Here is a 27646-nt window from a genome sequence, read left to right on the forward strand (position 1 = left end):
GTTTGAGGTTTACCATTCAGAAGGAAGGCATATGAAACAGTTTCAATGCATTTCATCACAAGTTCCACCCATTGACTGCAAAAGCCCAATTTGTAAAGGATAGCTCTTAGAAAACTCCACTCCACTCTGTCATAGGCCTTGCTCATGTCTAACTTTAAGGCCAGGTAACCTTCTCTTCCTACCAATTTACATTTCATTGTATGCAAAGTCTGAAAAGCCACAATTATATTATCAGATATTAGCCTATTGAGGACAAAGGCAGATTGAGAGCGTGAGATAATACAAGGGAGCACCTTCTTTAATCTATTAGCAATTACTTTAGAGATGAGTTTATAAAATACATTACAGAGGGAGATTAGCCTGAATTCTGTCAATTTTGTAGGGGCTTTCTTCTTTGGGATGAGAGCAATGAAGGTGCTGTTAATGTCTCCCAAGCTACCATTTGAGTTAAGAACATTCAACACAACCTCACACACCTGGGATCCCACAATTAGCCAGTGCTTTTGATAGACGATTGTAGGGAAACCATCTAGTCCAGGTGAGCTGAGGCCATTCATGTGTAAGAGTGCTTCTTCAACTGCCAGTTGTGAGTAAGGTTTAGTCAGCATTTCATTTTATCTGGTAGTCACTCGAGCCTCCAAGGATGCAAGGCATTCTACAAGATTGTGTGGATTTGAGGAGCTGAAAAATTCTACAAAGTGATCTTTGAATAAATCTTTAATGCCCTCTCTTGAGCATATTTCTTGGCCATGACTGTCAACCAGTTTTTTTTAATTATGTTTGTTTTCTTTCTGTGAGATGCACACTGGTGAAAGTATTTCGTGTTTCTATCTCTCTCAATCAACCATTTTTGCTTGGCCATTTGCTTCCACTTGGTATTCTTAGCCTCAAGGATTCTGTCCAACCCTCTTTGCACCTGCTTTATCTCCTCAGTTTGCTTACCTGTATTCCTTTCCTGTAGTTCGGAAAGAAGGGCCATTTGGTTACTAATTTCTTGCTTAGAATTGCCAAAAAGCTGCTTGCTCCATTGTGACAGCTTCTGTTTACAATTTTTAAGGCTCTCAAATGTGAGTTGCATCTTGTTTCCAGCCAACCTAGGTATCCTCCAAGCTTCCTCCACTGTTTTAGCACAATCATCCCTTAAAGACCAGCTAGCCTCAAATTTGAAAGGCTTTGGTGGTTTGTTTGCATGAGGTTGAAGCTGCTCCATAGTAATCCATATAGGATTGTGGTTTGAGTTAAGGGCAGGGAGAGTGAAAACTCTCGAGTCAGTGTACAAGTCTGACTAGGCAGTGTTACAAAAGGCCCTGTCTAGCATTTCCTTAGTGAAAGCCCTCCCTTACCTTCCATTGGACCAAGTGAATTTGCTAGCAGAATAACCCATGTCATTGAGCCCACATTTGTTCACAGCTCCTTTGAAGGCTTCCATTTGATTAGAAGGTCTCAAAGGGCCTCCACATTTCTCCCCATAGCTCAATATTTCATTAAAATCACGTACACACAACCATCCTGTTGAGGCTATAGGTATCAAAGCTTGTAGCAATTTCCAACTTCCATGCCTCTTTGTTGTGCTTGGATTGCCATAAAACCCCGTAAGATGTCAGGGGACACCCTCCTTTAAACCCTTTACTAACAGTGAGATATGGCTTTGAGTATAGGACAACACTTCTGCCTCTACTCCTTTCCATAGGAAAGCAAGGCGACCACTAGAGCCCTTAGAATTAACCACAAAACTGTGCTCAAGGTTCAATCTCCTTTTAATATATTCCACCTATAATCTTTTGCATTTTGTTTCCATTAAGAAAACAAAGGTTGGGTTCTTATGTTGCACCATGAGATACAAATTATTCACTGTCCATGGGTTCCCAAGCCCTAGGCAGTTCCAACTTAAACAACTCATCACCAGACACCACCTCACCATTTTTGTTTGAAGCAACATCAATCACCTCCTCAATTTTAGTCCTCTTAGTGACCTATGCTGCAACTTCAGTAGTTGGCTGAGCAACACCCTCTTAGTGCCACTTAGACAACTTTCCTTACTCTCCCTTTGGCCTGCTAACAGACTTTCAAAACTTCTATCCTTTGCTTTCCTCTTCCAACTGGCTTTCTTCTTAATTTTCTCCAAGGCTTGGACTTGGTTTGAGACAAAATGGGCCAGGGATGAGGCTTGGGCCCTCAAGTCATGGCTGCTCTTGAGGCCCAGGATTGACTTTAGGTCCTTACCTTTACAGACTGGTGCAGAAATGGGACAATCTAACTTCTTAATATCTTGCATAAGACAAGTCTCTGCTGCTTTGAAGGTCCCCTCATAACTCTCCAAAAATGGTTCACTGAGACTTTCCTTAAAAAGCCTTGAAGTTGTCTCTACATGGTTCCTAGGAGAAAGCATGTTTTCAATTGCCATTTTAGATCCTGCAATGTCAACATTAGGCAAGTCGATTTCCTAACATTCCATCTTTGAGTCAGGATTTTTGTTTGGAGCTTCATCCATGTCCTCCCCTCCCTTCCTCCATGATTGTCCTTCTTCATGGTGATGATAGACTCCTCCATATTTCTTCCTTGTACTATCACTCTCCTTGACTGCTGGGGCTTGCATCCACACCCCATATTGCAGCTTGCTGCTACCAAGAGAGCCAATAAAACATCATTGCTGAGCATGCTTTATCACCCCACATTTAAAACTGAAGCTAGGCAAACGCTCATACTTGAAAGGAACCTAGGACTTCTTACCTTCAAAGGTTAAAAACACCCCTCTTTGGAGAGCTTTTGAGATGTCCACTTCCATCCTTATCCTCAAGAACTTCCTCCAACCAATGCCCCTATCATCTGTCTAGACTGTTATTACTCTCCCAATAATTTCACCAATCTGGACTCCCACATCATGTGTCATGCTTGCAAAAGGCATGTTATAAGGTTTGACCCAGAATTCTTCCTTATGGTAAGGAACTCCTTTGATGGAACAGTTACCTTCAAACACTTGAAGACACAACAGCCATCTCTCAAATGACCATGGTCTACCACAAATAACATGCTGAAGGTCCTTCTCTTGGTTGAACTCGATGAGATATTTATTTGTTCCAACTTCTGAAAATTGAATCCAACTTTCACATCTCCAAACTTTGGACATAGTGGTCTTGAAGGCTTCTCTATTGATTGGTCTTTCTGCTATGATCATGACCAGTAAGCAAAACTTGCCATGCTGCATGGGTTTGGAGTGAAGTTGGTTGGCACGATCACCGCTCCTTTTTCCTTCTCAGTGAGACTAAGATCTTCCCATTGTTTTGCTAAGTCCTCCATAGTAAATCTCTTCAAACCAGCTAAGCTAGTCTAAGGGACTCAACTCTCCTAGAGAGAAAAAACCTCACCCAGCAGGAGAGGACCTCGTTTAGCTCATAAAATCGCTTCAACCGAAAAACTTCACGAGCTTATACCAATTGACACATATGGTACACCTTTTAAGTAGTTTAAGATTACATAGTTTTAGGTGCAAAAATGTAAAACTCGTAATAATTAGAAGATGCCAATGCGGATAGTTTAGATCAGTACAAAATGTAAAAAGCCTCGTAGTTGGAGGATATAAAGGGTATTTCCGTTTTAAATGAAAATATACATTTTTACACCTGTTAGTCCAGGTAATTCCAATATCAACAAGCAGCAGCTGGATTGGACTCATAAGAAATATACAGAACTGGGGAATTAACTTCATGTGTCTTCCCAAATTCAATATGTAGACCCAAACTTAGTTCTCAGACATTAAGCACTGAAAAAGTTGCAACCGAATTTCAATTCCCATGCCAATTTCTTTTCCAAGGATTTTGGAATGCATGCCACGATGAAATCACAAGAATGCCCTCAAAGCTTAAATACTCAATTCAGCACTATGAAGACTTGCCTTCTTCAAGCTTCAATGATCCAAAGTTAACATTTACCAGCTCAGCAGCTGCACGAGCAGCAGCAGATGCCCGTTCTGCAGACGCAATGGCAGCTCGAGCTTTCTCCAAGATTTCAGTAGCTTGTGGTCTTGTCTCCCTTTTGGCATCACTAACTGGTCCTGCCACATAACTTTTTACTGATGGTTCAATTTCATTACAACCCATTAAAGGTGCATTGTTTGAGCCGCTTGGACCTTGAACGTGCTGAGCTTTTTGTTGACTATCCGGAGACACAACAGATTGTGCCACCACAATAGAAGGAGAAGATTCAAGAGAGCCTTGTTTCTTTGGAGCTTGAGAAACTGCAGCTCCATCGCATATCTGCTTTGATCCACCCTGCTGATAAAATCACAAAGCCAAAACTAATTTAAATAACATCAAAAAGCAAATAGATCATTAATTATCCCAATCAAGATGTTTACAAAATATTTTAAGTAGTTCTCAATCATTTAATTCAAATGCCATAAACAATTCACATCTGAATCAATAAATCCATTTTTTTAATATTACTGGTTATTATGCTGAATCGCAAATTGAAGTGCTCCAGCTTAGGCGAGTCTGGGCAAGTGCGCATGCCACAGAGAGTGTGACAGAGAGACAGGTTTTGTTGATGACATAGTAAAAATAAAGAAACCAGAAAATCTCAAAGTAATCAATAACCTTTTTTTGATTGATTGGCACTGGGTGTCCGGGAGCAGTGTCCCGACTAATCCTGGGGGTGCACAAGCCCTCAGTAAGGAGTTTTCCGTAAGTGCACCTCAGGTAATTCAAGGGAAAAATCTCACAGTCCGATGGCCCCTAGAGATTGTTTGCACCAAGTGGGACTCGAACCTTAGACCTGCATGGAGCACACCTCCAAGCCCAATGCCTTTACCACTTGAGCCAACCCCTAGGGGTTTCCAAGTAATCAACAACCTATAGTGCTTAAAGGGCAGGATTAGGATGAGCTGTAGACTCAAACATCCAGGGTTAGATTCCATTTCAGGAGTTATCCTGAATTACCTTAATGTACACTTCTAGCAGGTGAGGTCATGACTGCAGTAACGGAGTTTACTCCCCTAGGGTGGGTCCAAAGGCCCCTGATTTGGTGAGGTTCCATTTCATAGAAAAATAAAAAAAAGTAATCAATGAGGCTTGTGGACGAAGTTATAACTCATTCACCTCATGCTCATTGATTAGTAGTCTTGCAAAGAGAGCCAAGCCACAACGAGTCATGGAGTTGCGCATCTTCAGCTTATTGCATTTATCCTGCAAACAGTCTTGAACAAGGCCCATAGCACCCAGCCCCAATTGCTTGAAGATTTTAATTACTAACAAACTTAGCAAGCTAAGAAATGATTTGCTCAAGCATGCTTTACAAAACCATTGGGCTCTCGGATAAGATTGAGCTCGGCTCATCTATCTTGTCAATAACTAAAACAACCTCTTACCTACCTGAATTTGAGCCTTGTATCTTGCTTTGTTCTTAGAGTCCTACTGCAGAAGTTTCTGTCACAGCCAGGCCCTTAGAACCCCAAAGTTGGGAAAGATTGGATGGGAATTTCCTAGAACAGGGGCTGCCACATCCCACACAAATAGCAGAAACCTTAATACCAAAACAGAGTTTATCTCTACAAACATAAAAGCTCTCTATGTCGCCCCTCAAGCTGGGAAACCCTAATCATAATTTTATAAACACTTACAGGGGTTGCCACGTAAACTCAGCAGCCCCACAATTCAGTTGTGCCTCAACTCTCATATAATGCCTGGGGTTATAGGATATCTATACAACAACGAGCTGCCAGCAAAGAGAAATCAGCAAGACACCCCAGAAAATAAAACCCTACTGCCACCACCCTTAGTATGCTAGGGTTACAATCCTCTATAAACCAAGAGGCAATTGCGAAGAGAAACAGCAGCCCTACACTTTCGTGCCATCGCCTTCTCTACCAGCCCCTCACTCAACTTTATGGTTCAAGTTCAAAGAGAAAACTGCAGCCATTAATTCATCACCGTGCCACCCACTCTACAAGCCATTGTACTTAAGTTTTCTTGCCAAGTTATTGGAGAACATTCTCTAAGCAGTGACTGCAACTCTATCTCTGTCTCCAAAAGGCTGCTGCAAATTTAGGTGTGAAAAAAAACCAGCTGCAATCTCCCTAATTTTTTACCCTATCACTGCGATGCTAACACCAAGGAATCAATCAAGGAAATGCTCCTTGCTGCCATAATGTAACCTAGGGGTGCTACCAGCCCTATGCGGTCTGGTAGCCACCCTCCCCACCCCCCTGCCCCCGACTGGGCAGGGTGGAACTTTTGCCTCCCGTCCCAGGCGCCACCTTTAGCCATTGTCCTTCCACCCTGCTGACTGCACAGGCAGATTGGTACCATCACAGTCCGGCCAGCCCAGCCAGCCATGAGAGCCAAAAAATCCCACAACTTTCGACCCTTCACAATGAACCCATCACAACAAACACATACAACAACTTCATCTGAGCTAAAAACATCCAAATTTGAGTCTCACAATCACCAAATCAAAACAACCAAAAAACCAAAGCTGACACCTACGGCCCCTCCAAACAACCAAATAACCATAATTGAGACCCACGGCCATGCAACCATATTTAAAAGTCACAGCTGCAGCCGTGGGTCTCAAAACAACCAAAAAAAAAATCTGAGACCCAAGGTCGTGGTCGTGGCTCTCAAAGCAACCAAAAAATCAAAGCCAAGACCCAGTTCAACGGCCGTGGGTCTCAAAATAATTAAATCTGAGACAGTGATGACAGGAGAAGAAAGAAGAGGGGAGAGGGAAGGAGAAGAAGAAGTGAAAAAAGAAGAAAGGAGAAAGGAAGCCTATGGGGAAGAAAGGAGAAGAAAAGGAGGAAGAAGAGAAAAGAAATTGAAGAGAGAGAAGAAGAAGAATCTCAGTAAATGGTTATATATATATATATATATATAAAATAATAATAGTTATGTGGGAGGGCGGGTGAAAATCTGGGCAGGTGGGATATGCAAGGGCCCGCCCAGCACCCCTAGTGTAATCCAAGAGATTGTGGGTTGCTAAGTGACACATCTTTGGTTTTTGGAGCTAAGATAAAGTATGTAGTGCAATCATACCTTTATGAGTTGTGGTAAAGCGTTTGTTTTGCTTGAAAAAGTATTGTTCAATTATTATGATATATATGACCCTTCCATTGAAAGCGCCTTTTATGTATCAAAGTTGTGATGAGATGCATACAATACTTGTCATGATATGTTTACTGTTATGCTGAACACATTATTAGTTCACATTTTAATACACATGTCATGGAAAGCTTATAAGAGGAGATAAAAGCTATGTTATGTAAGTGAATGCCTAAAGCATTGAAACCATAGTAATAAGAGATGCATGGAACCAATACAAATAGACAGATGGATGTGGAAGCCATACTGAAGAATGTTGACATAAAGGTATGGTCCGCCAAAGATAAGTTATGAGAAGTCTAGCACCCTATGGCTACTTGCTATGGGACCACCACAGAGACAAGGGCTAATGTTGTTGCCACAAAGCATGTGAAAGATGAACATGTTAATTGGGTTGATGATTGTTTATTCATTGTGAGATATGCTACGTACCCCATTTGTTTACTAATTGTTGGACATGCAATGTACTTATCGATATGATTGTTATTCTTTATACCACGCATGTTGAGTACACATGTTCCAAAGGTAAAACCTAATTTAAATTATGTTTATTGTATTATATGCTATTTATTGGGTCTTCAACTACTTTTTTTCATGTTTTAAATGTCCCAGGTAATGAGAAGGTTGATGAGCAGGCAGGCCAAATCTAAATGATAATACCTAGCCCAGACAAGGTGTTTCACACATAGGATTAGTTTGGTCGTTTACTAGGTCATGGTGTTTTCTAAACATTTCAGTTATTAGAAACTTACTATGTTATTTTTTATTTTCATTTAATAAGATCAGTTAAAGTTTTATGTTGGATCTCTTACCTGTTCTAAGCTATGTATTAGCAGCACTCCTAATCCTATGGCAAGGGGGTTTTACATTCTACCTAAAGATGCTCAATTCCAACAACCATCTACTAAGGCAGAATATTAAACTGAAGCACTAAGTTGAATAAGTACCAGCAAATCTTCATGCTTTTTACCAAATTCTGCTTCTGTGCTTGTAGAATCCCATTGCACTTTGTACTCTTGTGCAATGTCCTTCAATACCTTGAGCTTTACCTCAGATGCTGGAGAACTAATTGAAAGCTTTTCAATTACCTGCAAAAAAAAGTAATTTAATAGAAAAATCAAGTAGAAATTTATATCTGCATTTTGAAGCCACGATGGCTGTCCCTGAAGAATATCAAACTTTACAAAATTTGCTAGCTGCTTAACTGTACGGTTGACGCTAGAGTCAGGACGAAGTTCTGACACAGCCATGACAAATTCCTTCCCATATTTTGCAGTAAACAAATTTTTTATCTGAAAAAAATCTGGCACATCTGAACATCTGGGAGCTGCAAATATTATACTTGCAATAGCTTCTCGCAATTCTGATGGACATTCCCTGTGTACAGGAAGGGAGGTTTGCAAATTAGCTCAAAACCCGAATTTGTACAAGTTTAAAATGTATTTTTAAAGTGCAATACCATCATAATGCAAACTAAGTGATGGTTTTCAGTATAAAATGTATTCTCCCTTAATAAATTAATTAATGTGACAAAATACATTCTGTAAAACATAATTGATTCTGTTAGACATGGCATTGATCAATCTGACATTCTCTAGAGCCACAAATGCAAATGCAAAACATTTAACAGTCATATCACACAAGCAATACGACCCCTAAAACATTTATGCCTCAGTACATACTCAAACTATTTATTACCTTAACTTTACCAAGGAATTATTTGCTTTGTTCATATAGAGTTGGAGATGTTACCAATGATCATCTAGGCAATTAATCCTAGCCTAACATCAACAAAATAAAATTTGTCTATTTTAAAACACTCATTATCAATAAAAAAGTTTATGGGACAGACATAGTGACGCCACCACTCAATTAAGTTATAATAAAACAAAAATAGCTATTTTCTTCCAACAAAAACACAAATGACTAAGTCAACATAGAAAAATACAACATGAATCCCATTTGATGGGCCCTTCAATACATCTTTTTTTCTTCTTCTTCTCTTTTCTAATTCTCTTCAATTCACCCATTTCAGAAGATCACCAGTACAACAACATTTTTTGTGTGTGCGCCCGAATAAATTATGAATTCATAAACTCAACCACTCAAATATATGTTAGGTGATTGTCCCTTGTTTCATTGGTCATAATCATTACCCACATATTTCTGGGATGGCTTTCTTCTAGTCTTTAAAAAGCCTCCAACTTGTAGCAGATTACTCCACACTCTCCATTAGCCTTGATTGAAATTTGAAAACTGAAAAACCAACTCAGGTGATTCATCGTTTTCAAGTCAATTAGTGCACTTCCAAGGTACATTGAAAATTGCTTTATTTTTTATTATATTTCCACAACATATAACATTCTAAGTTCATTCATGCTCATTTTATATAGATACTGTTTCTTGACCGTATATATCAGAGCAGTCTCATAATTGTATAAAAAGTTACAACCACCTCTCTCCTTCATCCACCCATGTTGATACAGGAAATGGTTATGTTAACTACATATCCACCAAATAATATGCACCCAAAACTAAAATTAATTTCTTGAGCTGCGTGCTAGATTGTTTAAAACGAGCTTTCCAGATAGGCATTCAGCGGTTGAGGCAAAAGATTGACAGTTTGGTCCATTAGTTTTGGCTCTTCGGAGTTTGCAAATCTTCAACAAAGGCATACCCCAATCTAACGGGTCAGAGGTTGCACAGCAAGAGACTGGCATAGAGGGTGTTTAGCCAAAGAGAAGATGAAAAATAGCGTATGTATTGTTCTGTCAAATTTAAAGAAGTTTAATTGACAAGTCAATCACGAATACATGTATTGATGTTTAAATGCTAAAACAAACATATGAAGCCCATCTCAAGGGGCTTCTCAAGCTTTCGGGATGAATGGATAAAAAATTCCAACATCATTGGCCAAATTTGGTTATCTATGGAGATTACTTTTTAAATATTTCTTCCTATTATCACGGAAGCCATGACAAGATATCTGGTGTAACTCACATTTATCAAGTATGATTATGGAATTGCAGCAAACTTGTAGTTAAATGGATCTGGGGGAAAAGCAAGGGAAAATTGGAAAGCAACTGTCTGCAGAAGAGATTCATTCAGCATAGCACTCTTTTAGGTTTACCATTTTGACTTGCAAGAAAGGCCAAGTATTTTAGAACTCTGTCTTGAATGAAAAAATACACACACTCGATTAACAGATTTACCTCTGGCTTTCAATTATAGGAACACGTGCAAGAACAAATTCACAGAACAGCTCCAATATCTCATATGCAGCCCATATGTTCTGTTCCCTTATAACATGCTCCACCTAACCAAATAAATAAATGAACAAGAATCAAATCTGAATACTTGTACTATGAAAAGAATGACTTGGAATAGGTAAGCAGCAAGTGATCATATGTTTGAAGGGGCACCCGTATTCTAGCTATTGCTTCTTGGCCAGCTTGCAAGAACTGCGCTATCTCCTTGCGCATATGTTTGAGGTGCATGTCTCTCTTGTTTTGCAGCAATTTGATGCGTGAGATTGCCAAGCTCAAGCATGTTTTGCTACAAAATTACCCTTAAAACATTAGATATGTGCAAAGGAAAATAAAAGAACGCACACATTCAATTGTAAAGCTCAAAAGTATTATAGGGAGTATCTCAAATCAAACTAGGTGGCATGAAATCAATGAACTATGGATCAAGACAATTCAAAGAAAAAGCTTACTTTCCAGAAGCAACAAGTACCATCAATGACTAGAAAAATGAAAAAAAAAATCAAAATCAAAAAACAACGAAAATAAAAAGAAAATAAATTTTCAAGTACTGCTAATTATAATTTGTTTTGCTAATAACCGAAACATTTTTAGCTGAAAGAAACCCATGTTGAGAAATCCATTAATGGGGTAGTGGGTATCTCACAGAACGATGATCACAACAAACAAATCCCTCACTAAATCTACAATTTCACCGAAATTTAAACCTTGGGTACACTACCACGCTGAGCAACCAAAACTATAAAAGCAATAAGAAGTCAAACCACCATCAGCAAACAAATAACACGCAGATCACTAAATTAATTACAGGATATAAAGAGTCAGAAAATGAAAAATGGGGAGGTGCTGCAAAGAACAGTACGACTGACCATTTTGTGCCAAAAACGCCTCTGTTGAAGAGCTGGTTTAAGAGCGACATCGAGGAATATACGGTTCAAGGATGATCTCTCTCTCTCTATGATTGAATCATAGCGAAGGGTAAAAACCGTAGAACGCTTTGATGGTCTATCTTTCTTTAAGATCGACTATCGACGAGTAATGGTCTCAGACTCTCATGTACGGCGGTAAATGAACTATATACTATAGTTATTTTATTTATTTTTAATAAATTAATCCACCTTTTTAGACAAATATTCATTTACAAACAATTCACATAAATATAAACTATCAAATTAACGTGATTTTTGAAGTGGATTATAAAATTTTTTTATTTATAAAATAAATATGACATATTACATTGTCACATAAGTTTAAGTTTACTTTTGTGATGTCTTTCAATTGATATAACACTTATCATTATTTTACTATATAAATTTATTTAATTTTGCAAGTGCTTATTTAGTTTTATTTTATAATTTTTTTTAAATTCCATGAAAATATAAGAAGGAATCATGTTTTCCATGCAATAGATTTTCAAATCTTTATAATATAGGTTTTGATATAAATAGATATGTAAATTATGATAAAACTCAAAATTAATTTATTGGAATTTATAAACAAAGTAAATATTCTAGTTTGCTGGAAAAAGGTTTGTCTAATTAATTCTCAAAAATTCATATACAAAAATTATGTAACTAATTTAAAAGGGGAAAAGCTTCAAATCCAATGTGGTGTGAATTTGCATTTTTCACCCCCCAATAAAAAATGGACACATGGAATTTATGTTATTCATAGTGAATGCGAGTTGAGGCTAGTGTTTTCCTTCTGTCTCTGTCTCTGGGCTCTCCTCTGACCTCTCTCATCTCCCTTCTCTCTTTCTCTCTTCTTCCTTTTTCTCTTTTCCCCTTCTTAGACCCCCTTCCCATCCCTTTCAATATCTCTCTCTCTCTCTCTCTCTCTCTCTCTCATCTCAAACATGTCACAACCATTAAAATGGAAATTTCAGCATTATGATGAATGATAAAATATTTCATGAGCAAAAACTATCAACTTTGTCAAGAGCATCCTACTTCGAGATGAAAATTAATGGCAAAGACATTACTATGAAGTCAGTGGCCAACATGCCTAATAAGAGATAGAGGGAGGGGGGGGGGGGGGGGTGCGCTAGGAAAGCAAATATCTTAATGCAAGTTATAATGGTATTTGCTACTCTAATCATAAAAAACATTAAGCTGCATCCACACAATAGGCGTGTCAAGGGACTTGTTGAAGGAGATGTCGTCTTAGGAGTAAATGTCGGGCAGCCAAAAGATTGGATCTGCACTTCACCGTGAGGCAATACGAGCCACCATAAGGCTCAACCCACCTATGACCCTCGACGGGAAGGTAAATAAGAGATATTTGATAGTACTGTAAAAGTCAAACCGGTTAGTGTAAATAATCTCTAATTACAAGTGCAAAATTTACAAACATGAATTGTCTTGCTAGTGTGTGATGAAGGTTTGAGGCAGTTGTTGTGGCACGAGTGTAACACTCGACGTTTGTTGGGGAAGATGTTGTGCTGGTGTTGCTGTCCAGAGACGAGTCAAGGGACTCGACTTGGTGGCACAAAGGTCTACAAGTCAAGGGACTTGTGTCCGACTGGACGTATGGGCAAGTCCGAGGACTGGTGCCTGGTCTAAATTTCGTGAAAAATCAAGGGACACGACTTGTAGCATAAAGGTCGGCAAGTCAAGGGACTTGTGTCCAACGGGCCATCCGGGTAGATCCTAGGACTTGTATCTAGCCCGACTTTGTGGTGAGTCAAATGACTCGGCTTGATGGCATGAAGATTAGCAAGTCAAGGGATTTGTATCTAACTAGTTGTCTAGGCAAGTTTGGAGACTGGTGCCCAACCTAAACTTTGTGGAGAGTCAAGGGACTCAGCTTGTAGCACGAAGGTTGGCAAGTCAAGGGACATGTGTCTGACTTGCCGTTTGGGCAAGTCTAGGGACTGGTGCTCGGTCTAAACTGCGTGGCAAATCCGACTGGACATCTGGGCAAGTTCAGGGACTGTGCTCGGCCTAAACTTCGTGATGAATCAAGGGACTCAGCTTGTAGGGCGAAGGTTGGCAAATCAAGAGACTTAAGTCCGATTGGCCATCTGGGCAAGTCTGGGGACTGTGCTCGGCCTAAACTTTGTAGTGAATCAAGAGACTCAGCTTGTAGCACGAAGGTCGGCACATCAATGAACTTGTGTTTGACTAGCCAAGATGTGTGCATGGCCGAGGAGGATGTGCGCTCCAGTGGGTGGTGAGTAGGTGATGGAGGCCGAGGAACACAAGGCCGAGAAGCTAGTGGCCGAGAAAGCTAGGACCATGAAGCTAATGGTTGAGGAGGGCTATGATGATAATGCTGACCGAGGAAACCAGGACTAAAAAGCTAGCGGCCGGGGAAGCCAGTGAAGCCAAGTCTGAGAAAGTGGGCGAGGAGCAAGTGGGCGAGATGCCTGTCACTGGCCGAGTGAGAGGTCGTGCCCACCACTAGGTGGTCGAGCAAGATCTCGAGCCGGTCAACTTCTGGTTGGGCAAGGTGTTGCCCACCACTGGACGACCGGGCAATGTACTGCATAGTCGAGCAACTTGCCCACCAGTAAGTGGCTGGGCAATGCACTGCATGGCCGAGCACGTGCCCACCACTGGGCAGCCAAGCAACACACTGCATGGCCTTGGAGGGTACACCATCGACGATAGAGATTGCCAGTGGTCTTGGTGGTGGCGAGTAGCTGCCCGCCAGCTTGTGAGAGCCATGGGAAGTGGGGCTCCATTCTGGGTGCACGGGGCAACGTGCACCCATTGCCCACCATGCATGGCATGCATAATCTCCATTGCCAGGGTCCACCTTGTTAAAGGCAGAAAATGTTGTCGGCCCTCGTGGTGGCCATCGGTCTCCTCCATTGGGCTCACAAAGTGTGCCTGAGATGTATCACGGGGGCACGTCCCCATGGCTCCACTGGGCTGCATGCGCATGGCCATCGTGGGCGGGGGCCACTCAGGAGGCAACAAAGGACACCGGCTTTCCACCTGATGGTCGCCGAAGTCCCTGCTATGCCACGCTAGCATTAGGCCTAGTGGTTTTTACCACGTGCGAGCTTGTGCACGTGGTTTGCATGGCAAAGCCACCCCCGTGGGGGGTGGTCGGGGAAAACCCCGGAGGAGACATACGACGCCAGCGGTCCATATGGTGGTTGTCAGCGTCACCCCTCATTTGTGCCAAGATGGGGCAGTGGCACTTCTGTGTGCACCCGTCGAGTTGCCATACATGACTGTGCACAGTGCCATGCCTAACACTTGAAGTGCATCTGCACAATGGCCTGTCGGGTGTTTGTTACGCACTATGCACTAAAGTGCTCAGTACTAACCCACGTACTCCTCCCCTCTTTTTGCACAGTGCACTGAGCATTTGCAGCTTAAATGGTGAGTAGCTTGGGTTCCAGCCTAGGCGAGAAAGGATTCACTCGCCCATTTTTTGCAACAATGTTGTTCATAAAAAAAAATGTTGAAAGGCTAAGAATACTTATCTGGTAAAATTTCATCTGCTCATTTGGAGATTATTTAGCATGCCAAAAAATAGTCTTTCTCTTGATTTCAGTGTAGAAAGTAACTCAGATCTCATAAACGACACCGACTGTTAATGTTGAGAAAATCGCACAACAGGCCGAAGGGGAGAAAGAGTCATTCCCAGCCCACTATGATGATTCGTGCCTCGATTGGTGTGATTTGGAGCTCCCAGCAGTGGTCTGATGTGGTTGTACATCGTCAGTGCATGCATCTATGGCTATGAATGGAAAATAAATGCAAGAAAAATAAAGGAGATGAAGACAGACAGATTTACGTGGTTCGACATAATGCCTATGTCCACGGGCGTTTGGAGAGGGGAGATCTACTATAATATGATTGTTTTATATTCTCTCGTAACCTCTCATTTCTCCCTGTACAGTAGGAGTCGGAGATCTATTTGGCGGAGGAGATATTCCCGTTGGAGTTCTCGTCATCAGTTTGAAGAAACTAAAGAAGTTCAAGTCGAAGAAACCTCTTTCTCTTCCGGTCTAATCCCTTTTTATTCCTCACCTTATGAGTGGTGAGAGATGGCAATTTTATTACAGTCCTCGTTAGTGTGCTTAACTTGCTTTTTTTCATTTCTCCCTTTTTTTCTTCTTTTTGGTCCATTCCTTCTTTTCCCTCTGACACTCTTTTTCCTTGTCCCCTCTTAATCTCATCTTTGTTTATTCTTCTTCTCTCTTCTTATTTGTCTTCTAGTGGAACCCCCTTTGATGGGCTGAGTTTGATTTATTTGGACTTGAAATATTTTATCCCCTTCAATACTCGTGGGTCTTTGGAGGAAGCACAAAATGGTTGGGTAAATTTTACCCGCCAACGGGTTCTGCAAGTGGGGAGTGGTGGCGGGAGGCTACATAGCTACCCCACTTAGGAAGAGTCAGGGTTGGGGAGGGTAGCTACCTACCCATATAAGGCAGATAGCACCCCTACAGACTTTAGGGTATAAACTATTAAGTGATTATATAATCATGGGTTTCAAAACATTTTTCTTTCTGTATATTTTTTGGTATTGATCCAAACCAATTTCGTTTGTTGCGCATCTCGTGCAAATGGTTTGTACACAGCCACTGTGATTGTGCCAAAGAGATGATGCATGTAAGGTGCTTTATTGAATATGAATGGAGTTACAAGGGGCATGAGAAGGCTACATATAGTCTCGCCATCGGTCCATTGCTAACCAATAGTGACAAGAGTATCAAAATAGAAAATGTCTTCTCTTCCACTTCCCTCTATAGTCTCTCTTCCTTTCTGTGTCTGTGAATGTGTGTGAGCCCAAAGTCTTCCAACAAAAGGATTTGCATGTCGCATGGCAGCCTACAGCAGAAGAAAATAACAATGGATGAACTGGTGCATATTGCCTAGTCAAGGGAACACCTAGAATCAAGCCAAGAAACAATATCGTTAAGGACTCTAAATATTCTGTCATCCGGTTCCCCTTCCAGAATGCAGTGATAACCATCATCATAGAGTTTTAGCGTTTTGTCTTTCGCAGAGGCCTTCTCATAAAGAAACTGGCTTACTAACGGATCTGTCACCTTGTCTGCAGCTCCATGAAGAATCAGCAATGGAGATGAAACCTGCAATTGCTCCAGATTTGTTTAAATATGTTCGATACAGAATTAACCCGTATGCCAAACTGAGGTACTACGGATGGAATAACATCCTCTCCAGGATAATGACAATGATAATGGGCATGGGAAAACACAAAAGGAAACTAACCTTCTCCACTTGTTTCTCAATTTCACTAGTCACTTTCAAAAGTTCCACTGCAGTTTTCAACCGCGTTTGTTCATTATAAGAGATCACATTGTAGGCCGCCTACAGTATAGAAATACAAAAAATAAACTAGTAACATCTAAACCAGCAGATACTAGTCAGAAGATTCAATGACTAGTTCTTAGAATGGTTTAATTGATTAAAATGCTGGAGTTAGAAGAATGTTGATGGTAATCATAGGACGTCATCACATAAATCATGCAGGGGCCGAAGTGAAAGATTGATAAATTCTTGTTGTATTTATCTAAAGTTTATTTGTATCCTGTGAATTAAAGTTTTCACCTTCTTCCATTGACCCTCAACCTAGCTGATTATCTTCCATCTCAATTTCCTCTACATCTGGGCTTAAATGTTATTATAATTAACACTATACTTCACTTATCAAAAGTAATAATTAACACTATACTTAGAGTTAAAGTTAGACATGTAAAAGTTTCGCTTCATCCAACATTGCACTGCTAACAGGTTCATTATCTTTCTGAGATCCATTGGTCAGCATACTTCTGAATGTTTAAGCAGTACTCGAACCATATTGATGTACAACAACAAAGCATTTGCGGATTATGTACTATACAAGTGCATTCATATTCAGAGAGTAAATAAAGGGCAAACCATTTTTCTTTTCCTCAACTCTCTGAAGGCTAGCTCAGCTAGATCTTTCTGAGGGAAGAGCTTTGCTTTTGGCATGACCTTAGACATGAGGGTTAACACTTTCAGAACTGGAGCTGGAGGTTTCACGTCCTCTGCAATCTGAGCAGCGACTCAAAGTCAGCAGATTTTTCAGTAGGTGAATGACAGTAAATTGGACCAGATTCAAAATTTGGCCATGTAACTTCCTGAAACACCCTGATAAGTAAGGATGAGCATGTGAAATCCTGTCTTTGTAACCCCCCTCCTGCACCCCTTTCCCCAAACTTACATGCACACAGAGATCACTATCCATCACTCAGTGCAGTATTTGGCCAAAAAATGTGATGTAAAGCACACAAAACAATCTTCTATAATTCCATCAAATGTTTTTGTTTTAGTTTGGATAATTGCTGAAGATATACATACACACTCTCAGAATTAATGATGAGTAATTTTCTGGTCAGTTCATTGTCCTTGCCCTAGGAAAATATCTAGAGAACACAAATGTTTAGCATATGTATTTGAATATAAGTGACATTATAGCGGATTGAGTAGAAAATTAATCTTACAGCACAAAGTCTCTCCCACGTCGCAATGGGCACACAATTCTGAGCACCATTCTTAACCCAAGGGACAGCTCATCTGCCTAAGGTGGATTATCCATACCCAATTATAACATCTCTAAAACTGCAAAAATCAGGTCACTGAGTAAAAAATTAATCCTGCTCCGTAAAGTTCTCCCATGTCAAAATGCAAAGACAGTTCAGCATTGCCATTGTTAACCCAAGCGCCAGCCAATCTGCCCAAGGCGGAATTTCCATACCTAAGTACCAAACCACTCAGACGACAAAAAAAAAGGTCTCTTGGGAGAAAAAAAAGCAGTAAACCCAAACACTGAAGTCTTTCTACATTTAACATGCAGAAGGTTAGGAGACCCATATGAACCCAGTCCATCCCAAAGAGAAGTACAGGTAATACCACCACCATCTACAGACTGATCTTGAGTCCTAACTTGTTGGCTAGGATAGAGGGCTTTTGAGACGTAGTGTCTACTGTCTCTCCATACCCCAAATGGATAACAATGGTCCTCCTAAAATATCTCTCACCTAGCAAACACAACCTGAAAACCTGCAGGAAACATACTCACAGGTTGCTTCTTTTAGACTTCTGCACATCACTAATTGTTTACCAGATGTTCATAGGCATATATAAACATGGATACTTAATCATTATCTCACACAACAATGAATCAGCCACCATAAATGTCATTTTCCCGATCAACCAGGTCTGGACACGTGAATTAGGTACAAAACTAGTTGACTAGTTTACAAAATAAAGAATTCCCTCACATTCGAATGAAATAACACTTTACATATCATAAAAAGTAATTTCATAACGCTCATAGATTTTCTACAATTGCAGAAGTTAGTAGCATGGATTTCACTAAACTATTGAACATGAACAGTAAGAAGTAGAGATGGGCTTACTTTACACATTGGGGCCACAAGAATGACTCCATTCCATCCATATGGTTCCTTTAGATGAACTTTAAGAGCAACGGCTCCACCCATGGACTGTCCTAATAGAAAACAGCGCAACCCTCTCAATTCAGGTCTTCCTTTCCAATTGAAACATGATACACAATCAGGAACACAGTTCTGACAACACAATTCAAGATGGCAATGTAGATTCTGAGACAAGTTTAGAGTGTCGCACCTTTGATTTTTGAATAGTTTTCTATTACATTATAAGCTAATTCATCAAAGCTTGGGATGTAACCATGCAACCCTTCAGAAAGGCCAAAACCAGGATGGTCCAAAGCATAAACAGCATATCCAGATGCAGCAATATACTTGGCAATACCTGAAATTCAAAACTCACCATTTATCACAAGAAATTCACTTTGCACATTTGAGAGTGGATTAAAGGAAAAATAAAATAAAAGGCATGGTGCTATTCCACATTATTATCCGAATGTGATCACAAACCTTCAAAGAAGAATGTGCAAGTATCACCATATCCATGGCAGAAAAACAAAGCGCCTTTGATGCGAACACCAGGCTCTGGCATCCAGCTTTTACAGAAAATTTCCATTCCCCTCGAGTTCCTTTCGTACCACTACAAACCCACAACAAATACTATAACTACAACCTCATTAGCCTTTAAACTGAGCCCCCATTTAGTTGCCAGGGAAATTGTGAAATCAATAAGAAAACAAGCATTTGAACCTCATATATATTCAGGTCACTTTAATGGATCTTTCTTTCTTTTGTTTTTGGGGTCCCAGTTACTAGAAAATAAGACTTTTCCACAATCTCGGACTAGGATTGCTTACCTCCTCTGTTCTGATCCCAGTAGGAGCCATCTACCCACCAGTCAAAACCAATTGACATTCGCCAGAAAATAGAAAAACGATGGTAACAACAAAGAATTAGTCAAATGATATAAACATAAAAATCCAAAAAGTACACAAAGCTCTAAAGATCAAGCCAGGATTGGGATGGAGCCAAACCAACCTTGAACAAGCAATGATCAAGCTGCCGTTGGACCTCCACGAAGGCCAAGCGGACACGTCTTCTAGCGGGAGCGAAATCCAGGTTCTGAAAAGCGATCGCATTCATCTCCTCACTTACGCCTTCCAGTGGTGACCTTATCTTTGCCTTAAGAACAAGGTGAGGCCTTGGAGTTGAAACTGTGGTCACTAGGTTCGTCTTGAGACGGGGAATAATGGGTAGATATTGCTTTCCGGGAAAGTAGATCGGAGAGATGGATTTTCCGGCAATAAGATAGAGTTCCCGGGGTCGGAATCTCAGCGTGAGAGAGAGGTCCATCGCTATGGACAGCAAACCGCAATTGGAAAAGCAGTCAACTCAAAAGCGCACAAATACAAATCAAGTGTTCCATTTGCTACCTTGGACCCTTCTTACAATGTAGCAGTGTCTCGAACGTACATAAGCAGCACGTGTTTTGAATGTCTTCAGGGTGTGTATGGTTATTAAAATCAACTTTAACTTATCTCCAACTAATCAATTATAAAACTTATTATTTTTTAATTTATAAAGTAGTTAAATTAATTTCAATCTATTTCATACATTTAAACACATATCTCAATTTATTTACATTCAAATATATCTCAGTAGAACACAAAATATTATTATTCACATATCAACTTAGATTATCTGAAATTACCTCAATATCTAATTACAACCTTAATCTTTTTAGTTTTTAGGTGAAAGAAACCCATACATGGGTATTGGTATTGGGTAGGGATGATGATAAAAAAATATGAAAATTTGACTTCGAATTTGATTCTGTATCGATTTCGTTACGGAGTCAAAGTCAAAGTCGGAATCGAAGGTATCACCAAATCGACTTTAACTCCGATCCAATCTGACTCCCACTTTGCCCTCCTAATCCGATATTGCACATATGTTATGAAAATATGTATTTATCTATATATTGATTGTATATACTAGTATAGTTATATAGTTATATAACTATGACTTATATAGTTAAATTCAATAATATATTAATATGAACTAATTATTATATACTTATACTATAATATAAATAGACTAATAATATTTTAGTATATGTAAATATCATAGTATTACTATCATATATAAATAAGTTAGACACTAGTATTGAATAAATTAATAACATATAATATTAATTTCTTTTACTGGCATCGGGTGTCCAGGAACAATGTCACGACTAATCCAAGAAGGTCCTCAGTAAGGAATTTTCAACAAGTGCATATCGGATAATTTAAGAAAAAAATCCTTAAGTTCGATGGTCCCTAGAGATTGTTTATTAAAGTATAATAAATTGCAAATAGACACTAGAAATAAGTCGAATATAAATAAGTTAGACACTTGTATAGAAATAAGTCTAATATAATAAATTAATAACACATAATACTATAGTATATTAACATGTAATTAGACACTAAAAATAATATGTAATATTATAGTATGATATGGCATACAAGGTAGTAAGTGAATTTTAAACGTGGGTTTTTTTTTACTTTGTTTTGGGCTCCTATTGTATTTATTGTTAATATTTTTTTATATTTAAATATTTACTATAAATATTGATGTGGAAAGACCATTAATAGGGACATCTTGTTGATCTTGTTCAAAGAATTTTGGTTATGTTTTTAGTAATTTTTTTTTCGAAGAAAACAGTATCTCAATTTTATTAACGACCATCACTTATGGCGGAAGAATATCGTGGTAACAGGCAGAACACTAGGAATTTACAAAAACCATCTAAGGCATCAAAAGACAAACAATAATAAATCCACCTATACATTAAACTAAATAAAATAAAACCATGGAAACAAAACCAAACAAAAACTACATAAACGATAAAATAAAATCAGCAAAGCAAAACATAAATTAACACCTCATAGAAGGCAAACCAATTTTATCTAAGCGAAGAATTCCACACAGCTGCCTATGAATTCCATCCATACCCAAAAATGTATGTGTAATGCCAGCCTCTCCCTGTCGTGCTAAAAAATCTGCTGCCTTATTTCCTTCTCTAAATTAATGTTTAATAGATAAATTGAGACCTTGTAACTTTGAAAGAAGTTCCTCCCAAAAGTCTCATAAATGCCACATGTTGCACATACTAGATTTTAACCAATTCACTATAACATGTGAATCACTTTCAATTTCTACAAAACTATATCCTCCCGCTTTACATGTAGCCGCCCCATAAATAAGAGCTCTTAGCTCTGCTCTGTTGTTAGTACCATGGCCAAACTTAGCCAAAAACGCCAATTGAGTCTCTCCTCTACTATTCCTAATCTCTCCCACCTCCACCACACTGACCTGGATTGCCCCTAGAGCTTCAGTTGACATTTAACTTCACCCACCCGGATGGAGGTTTACACCATGTGACAACCAAGGATTTTTTATGTATCGTAGACTGAACTGAAAATGTCCAATGACCTAAGGATCATTTTATCTCCTTCTGGGCATGAGCTAGCCAAAGTAATAAGTACCGACAACCGCTAACACCAATTGCGAACTGCAAACCAAATCTCCCTTGCTGTCATATATTTCCCCTCCATTTTCACCTTACACCATCTCCGCCATAATTTCCAAGTAATAATGATAGGGAGAAGACCAATCAGACAACCTTTTTGTGATGAACGTTTCACACAAGAGAACCAGGAGGTTGACTCTTGCCCACCACGAATTCACCATTACATTCGGAATTCCCATTGCAACTGCTGTCATTTCCTATACCTTACGTGCAATATCACCCAAATTCAGGTTGTGATCAAGGGATTCCTCATGTCCTAATATACAACAATCACACTTTGACACAAGTAATATACCAAGTCTCTGAACTCTGTCATCAACCGGTAAACAGTCCAACTTCGCCTTCCACATACACACATATATCTTCTTTGGTAAAATTTGGTGCCATACCCAGTTCTCCCATGATACTACCTCTCCTTTTTCATGGATGAAATCTCATGCACTGGCCACTGTGAATAAACCAGAGTCATTAGGCTTCCATATATATATATATAGATCAAGTCCCATAATATTAGGTCTAACCCTGCTCTTCGCTTCCTCTGCCAATGAAGTGCCAACAAAAGCAACTAGCAAGTCCTCATTCCAACCTTCTTCGCACCAACAATCACAAAGACTCAACATAGGTTGTACCACATTCAAAGATTGATTGCATAACGGACTAGTCGGCAACTAGCAATCAAACCAAAATGATACAGCACCTTGCTTCACCTTCACCCAACTATTATCCAGGACCTTTGGAGCAACCTCCATCAAGGCTCTCCAGAACTGTGATCCTCAATACAAAGCCTGCCTGAGGTGAGCATGTTAAGGTATTTTGCACAAAAAAAATTTGACCACATCGAGTTCTCAGTTAACATTTTCGAAGCCATCTTCATGTGAAGGGAACTCTATATCTCCTCAAAATTCCTCAACCCCAAACCACCCTCCTTTGTAGGTTTGCACAACTTATTCCAACTCTTCCATTTCATCTTTGATTTACCATTCTTCTCCCCCCCAAAAAAGGCAAAAAGAATAGTATTCAGTTTATGCAATGTAACTTTCAGAATCTTCAAGACAACTAGTAGATGTGTAGCCATACATGATAGAACATGTCGTATTAACGTTAACCTTCCTCATTGCAACAACAATTTATTTCTTATTTTCACCACCAAAGGCTCTATATCCCGAACTTTAAGCCTCCCTGAGACAAGAGGCACTCCCAAGTAAGTTGTAGGAAATTTTCCTTGAGAAAATCCTGTCAATCTAAGAAGCTCCCATTGCCTTCCAACCGCAATCTTAGAAGATAAAAATAAAGCAGATTTATCACTATTAATCACCTGACCCGACTACTTCTCATAAAGGCTCAATGTTTGCATCAACCTTCTCATAGTCCTCTTAGATCCATTAGCAAAAATTAACAAATCATCCATATAAAGAGGATGAGAAATCATTGGTCCACCCCGAGGATGAGAAAAGCTCCCAATCCGACCCTGTTGAAACCTGTCTTGAAGAAGTCTTGTGAGAATCTCCTCCATCACAATAAACAAGTAGGGTGATAAAGGATCACCTTGACGCAATCCCTTAGTCAGTTGAACGAAACCCTTATACATACCATTAAGTATGATAGAAAACCAAGGAGATTTAATACATTCCATCACCAGATTACAAACCGCAACAGAAAACCCAAAACCTTCAAGCACTTGAAGAAGAAACTCCCAATCCACCCGATCATATGTCTTTGCCATATCAATTTTGACCATTACATTACCTCCCATAGTGTTCTTATGAATACTTTGCACCATTTCCTGCACAAGAGTAATATTGTAAAAAATGCTCCTACCAGGGATAAAAGCCCTTTGCTCATTGGAGATAATCTGAGGAAGAAATCTAGTCAACCTTTGCAGCAGGATTTTAGAAAAGCTTTTATACATAACTTAGCACAAGTTGATGGGCCTGAATTTATCAAAACTTTTTGGGTCCTTAACTTTAGGAATGAGAACAATATATGAAGCATTATAAAAGCGAGGCAAAGAGGCTCCACTAAAGAATTCAATTTCCGCCTCCACTAAGTCACCTTTTATCAAATCCTAGCATGAAGAATAAAAAGCAAATCTGAATCCCTCAGGACCCGGACTACTTTGATGAGGTATCAATGACAAGGCATCTTTCACCTCTTCCTTAGAAGGAGCTTTACAAAAAAACTCATTCTCTTCACTAGATATAATAGGAGAAATCAAATTACTCAAGTCCGCAATCTCACTTCTACCTGGAGCTGTGTGGAAGTTCTCAAAATAGTGCACTGCCTTTTCATGTACAGCTTCTGGAGTGTCCAACACCGAACCATCTAGGAGAGTCATAGAGGAAATAGCAACATTCTTCCTTCTCTGATTAACTATTGCATGAAAAAACTTAGAGTTGTTATCCCCTTCCGCCATCCATTTTTTCTTCACTTGTTGAGCCATCCTTATTTCCTCTCTCTTTTCCCAACTCTCGAGCTCCAACTTTGTCGCAAAATAGTCATCCTCTATGTTAGAATTGGGCTCTATTTGCAGTTGAAACTCAAGTATATTTAAATGCTCTTCCAACTCTTTGATATGATGATCCACCCTACCAAAGGTTTTGACGTTTCAAGCTCTCAAAGCCAATCCCATCTTCTTCAACTTAGCCACAAGCCTCCATAAACCCGAGCCAACCTCAGGAGCATTCCACACTTCAGCCACACAAGCTTTAAAAGAAGCATGAGAGCACCACATATTTTGGAATTTAAAAGGAGAAGGACTATACCTATGAAACACCCTGTCCAACCTGAGAAGCATAGGACTATGATCCGACGATTTCCTTGAAAAATATTCAACATGAGCATTAGGAAAAAGAGCCTTGAAATCCATATTTTGAACTGCCCCATCCAATCTAGCCCAACTCCTAGTAGAACCCGAATGGCCGTTGCACCATGAAACACGACTCCAATGATAACTCACCTCCATAAGTCCACAATTGTCTAAATAATTGTTAAACTCGTCCATGGCAGCAAGAGGCCAAGAATGACCCCCTATTCTCTTTCCATCCTCCTTGATGATATTGAAATCCCCTATCACCAACCAAGCAAAATTTCCTTGGTTAATGTTTTGAATATCCTTCCACAACACCCTACGTTCCACTTGCATACATTTAGCAAACATATAGGAAATTAAGACTTTCTTCTAATCCAACCAACCCAACCGGTAACCAATTGATTTGAAGAAAACACCCCTTCAAATGAAAGCAAATCTCTCCAAAGAAGCCAAATTTTTCCACCCATATCGTCACTAGAACAAAACCTAGGTAAACCTAAAAATGAAACCAAACTTGGAAGCATTCTATCCTCTAGAAAAGGCTCAGATATTGCAACAAAATCAGTATTAATCTTCTTGATCAACCGACATAACCTCATCTTGGAACTACGAATCCCCCTAACATTCCAAACTAAAAGAGAGCACATCATAAATTTAGTTTAGTAGATTAGGTCTGCACCCGATGGGAATGTCTCACAGAATGACTCAATGGTTCCTTTTTCCTTTGAAAAATTCATCAAAATACCCTCCTCCTCTCGATTCAATAGCACCTCAGAAACATACAGTAAAGTTTCTTCAGGAACTCTAGGAACAGAAGGAAGTCTACTCTCAAGTTAAAAAATGGACGCAACCGCATCCACTTGCCCATCAAGAATAGTATCAATGTGTCCCTTCCCTCCAACCTAAGCACATGAGAAATCTTCCGGTGCAACATGCATGGCTTGCACAGTCTCAGACCCTCCCAAATGATCATGCATACCCTTCAAACTACCTTCCTCCTGCACTAAACCAACTTCCTCTATCTCCTCCACAATCTCACCTTCTTCACTCACCACACCCATACCTCCATCATTATTTGCGAATTCTACAATATATGGCTCTACAGCAGAAATCCCAACCTTTTTGTTGACATTAACTGCCGATTCTTTATGGCCATTTGTTGCCAATTGTATCTCTACTGAATGTTCATTCACTGACTCTCGCGGACCCTCAAGTACATGTCCATTCTAATCAACAACAGACTTTTCCTTCCAAACTTGTTTTTTATTTGGACATGATTCTTCATTCTTCTTCTCGATTGTTTTCTAACCTACTCGACAGACAACTGCAATGATCTTGACGATAGCATTTGACACAATAAAACCCATGTTTTTCATATCGGGCCACTTGCCAAAACTTCTTGACATTAGCCACCACAATAGGGAAATCCTCCACTGGATCTTGATTGAGATCTATTTCAACTCAAATCCTTGCCCCCGAAGCCCTAGTTCTGTTCAGAGTGGTATTATCCGTGCCAAGATAGTGCCCAAGCTGTGTAGTAAAGATTTGAAGACAATCCTACCTATACAAGTGCATAGGCAGTGCTGGGAGAAAAATCCATTGAGGTGCAGTCGGAGTTTCCTTTTGCATGTCGAATTCCTTGGTCCATCTGAATAGTCAAAAACCACACCCATCTAGAACTCGACCCTCATGTGCCCATCCATAATTGAAGTCTCTCTAATTAGTCATCTGTACAAGAACATGGTGATCATCCATAAAACTAATCGTAGAAATTTCATGCAAACCCCATGAATTGATCACAACAAGTTTGATGGTATCAATGGAAGGTCTCGTCCTCAAAAACTTCAACACAAGGGCATACTTGAAGTCTTCCACCGCTTTACTCATCTCAGACTCCAAAAAAAGAAAACCAAACTCCTCGTTAATATCAACAGGGTAACACATGGGGAGTGTGAAAGAAGATTGCATGGTAGATTTTGTCATTGCTTGTAAATACGACTTCTATGTTGGCACACCTAACTCAGAGGAGGCCCTAGCCGGTAGAAGAGCCCAGGGGAGCCGCCATGGCCACACCCTAGAAGTAGGAAATGTAATGAAGCCAAAATTGAAAACCTGAGAATTACGGAGCGTGAGACTAGTAAACTTGATGTTCTTAGTAAACTTGAAATTTAAAAACTCACAAAAAGGTCCTGTTTAAAAATGGTTTAAGTATGAACCTAAAAAAATCCAAAAAAAGCCCAAATCTGATTGTTGGTTGAAAATGCAAGTGCACGAATCGTAACAAGTAATAAAGTAAATGAGTAAGAGTATCGTCCCACAAGGATTAAAAAATTACTCATAAGTACCAGAATTTATTAAATTATGATATGTTTGATAATTCGAATATGAATGATTTGTTGAACTAGAAAATTTAAAATAAGCAAATTTAAATAAGCAAATTGAGATCAACAAAACAAGATTCTAGAGTTTCCAATTCACCATACTAATTCTATGCAAATTTCCTAATTGAATTAATTATAATTATTTCCTATTGTTGAT

At 39.5% G+C, this 27646-nt stretch overlaps 2 protein-coding genes across 4 annotated transcripts; both read right to left on the minus strand.

Annotated features, from left to right (window-relative positions):
* Positions 1-3550: 3550 nt before the first annotated feature.
* On the minus strand, positions 3551-11409 carry LOC121243035 (IST1 homolog). 2 transcript variants are annotated; one of them, XM_041141094.1, is made up of 6 exons: positions 11230-11409; positions 10517-10649; positions 10307-10410; positions 8300-8471; positions 8042-8182; positions 3551-4268 (listed from the first exon to the last, which is right to left on the minus strand). In XM_041141094.1, the coding sequence occupies exons 1-6, from the start codon at positions 11277-11279 to the stop codon at positions 3879-3881; spliced, it is 990 nt and encodes a 329-aa protein (XP_040997028.1). In that variant the 5' UTR covers positions 11280-11409; the 3' UTR covers positions 3551-3878. The 2 variants fall into 2 exon arrangements, with proteins under 2 accessions (XP_040997028.1, XP_040997027.1); XM_041141093.1 differs by having other exon boundaries at positions 3551-4271; positions 11230-11408.
* Positions 11410-15925: 4516 nt separating this feature from the next.
* On the minus strand, positions 15926-20175 carry LOC121243421 (caffeoylshikimate esterase-like). 2 transcript variants are annotated; one of them, XM_041141540.1, is made up of 8 exons: positions 19761-20175; positions 19580-19609; positions 19233-19362; positions 18961-19107; positions 18732-18823; positions 17227-17364; positions 16558-16656; positions 15926-16415 (listed from the first exon to the last, which is right to left on the minus strand). In XM_041141540.1, the coding sequence occupies exons 1-8, from the start codon at positions 20073-20075 to the stop codon at positions 16197-16199; spliced, it is 1170 nt and encodes a 389-aa protein (XP_040997474.1). In that variant the 5' UTR covers positions 20076-20175; the 3' UTR covers positions 15926-16196. The 2 variants fall into 2 exon arrangements, with proteins under 2 accessions (XP_040997474.1, XP_040997473.1); XM_041141539.1 differs by having other exon boundaries at positions 18732-18862; positions 19761-20174.
* Between the last annotated feature and the right edge of the window lie 7471 nt (positions 20176-27646).

The sequence above is a fragment of the Juglans microcarpa x Juglans regia genome, chromosome 8D (assembly GCF_004785595.1).
Source record: "Juglans microcarpa x Juglans regia isolate MS1-56 chromosome 8D, Jm3101_v1.0, whole genome shotgun sequence".
NCBI lineage: Eukaryota > Viridiplantae > Streptophyta > Magnoliopsida > Fagales > Juglandaceae > Juglans > Juglans microcarpa x Juglans regia.

What these genes read in the sequence shown, in the direction of transcription:
- LOC121243035 (XM_041141093.1), bottom strand. Translation starts at nt 11,279, where the DNA reads ATGTCGCTCTTAAACCAGCTCTTCAACAGAGGCGTTTTTGGCACAAAA. An exon ending in GGCGTTTTTGGCACAAAATG is followed by an intron (nt 10,650 to 11,229) that starts GTCAGTCGTACT and finishes GTAATTTTGTAG; the next exon opens with CAAAACATGCTTGAGCTTGG. An exon ending in ACTCTAGCGTCAACCGTACA is followed by an intron (nt 8,183 to 8,299) that starts GTTAAGCAGCTA and finishes TTTTTTTTGCAG; the next exon opens with GTAATTGAAAAGCTTTCAAT.
- LOC121243421 (XM_041141539.1), bottom strand. Translation starts at nt 20,075, where the DNA reads ATGGACCTCTCTCTCACGCTGAGATTCCGACCCCGGGAACTCTATCTT. An exon ending in CTGGGATCAGAACAGAGGAG is followed by an intron (nt 19,363 to 19,579) that starts GTAAGCAATCCT and finishes GTGGGTTTGTAG; the next exon opens with TGGTACGAAAGGAACTCGAG. An exon ending in TTGCACATTCTTCTTTGAAG is followed by an intron (nt 19,108 to 19,232) that starts GTTTGTGATCAC and finishes TTTGAATTTCAG; the next exon opens with GTATTGCCAAGTATATTGCT.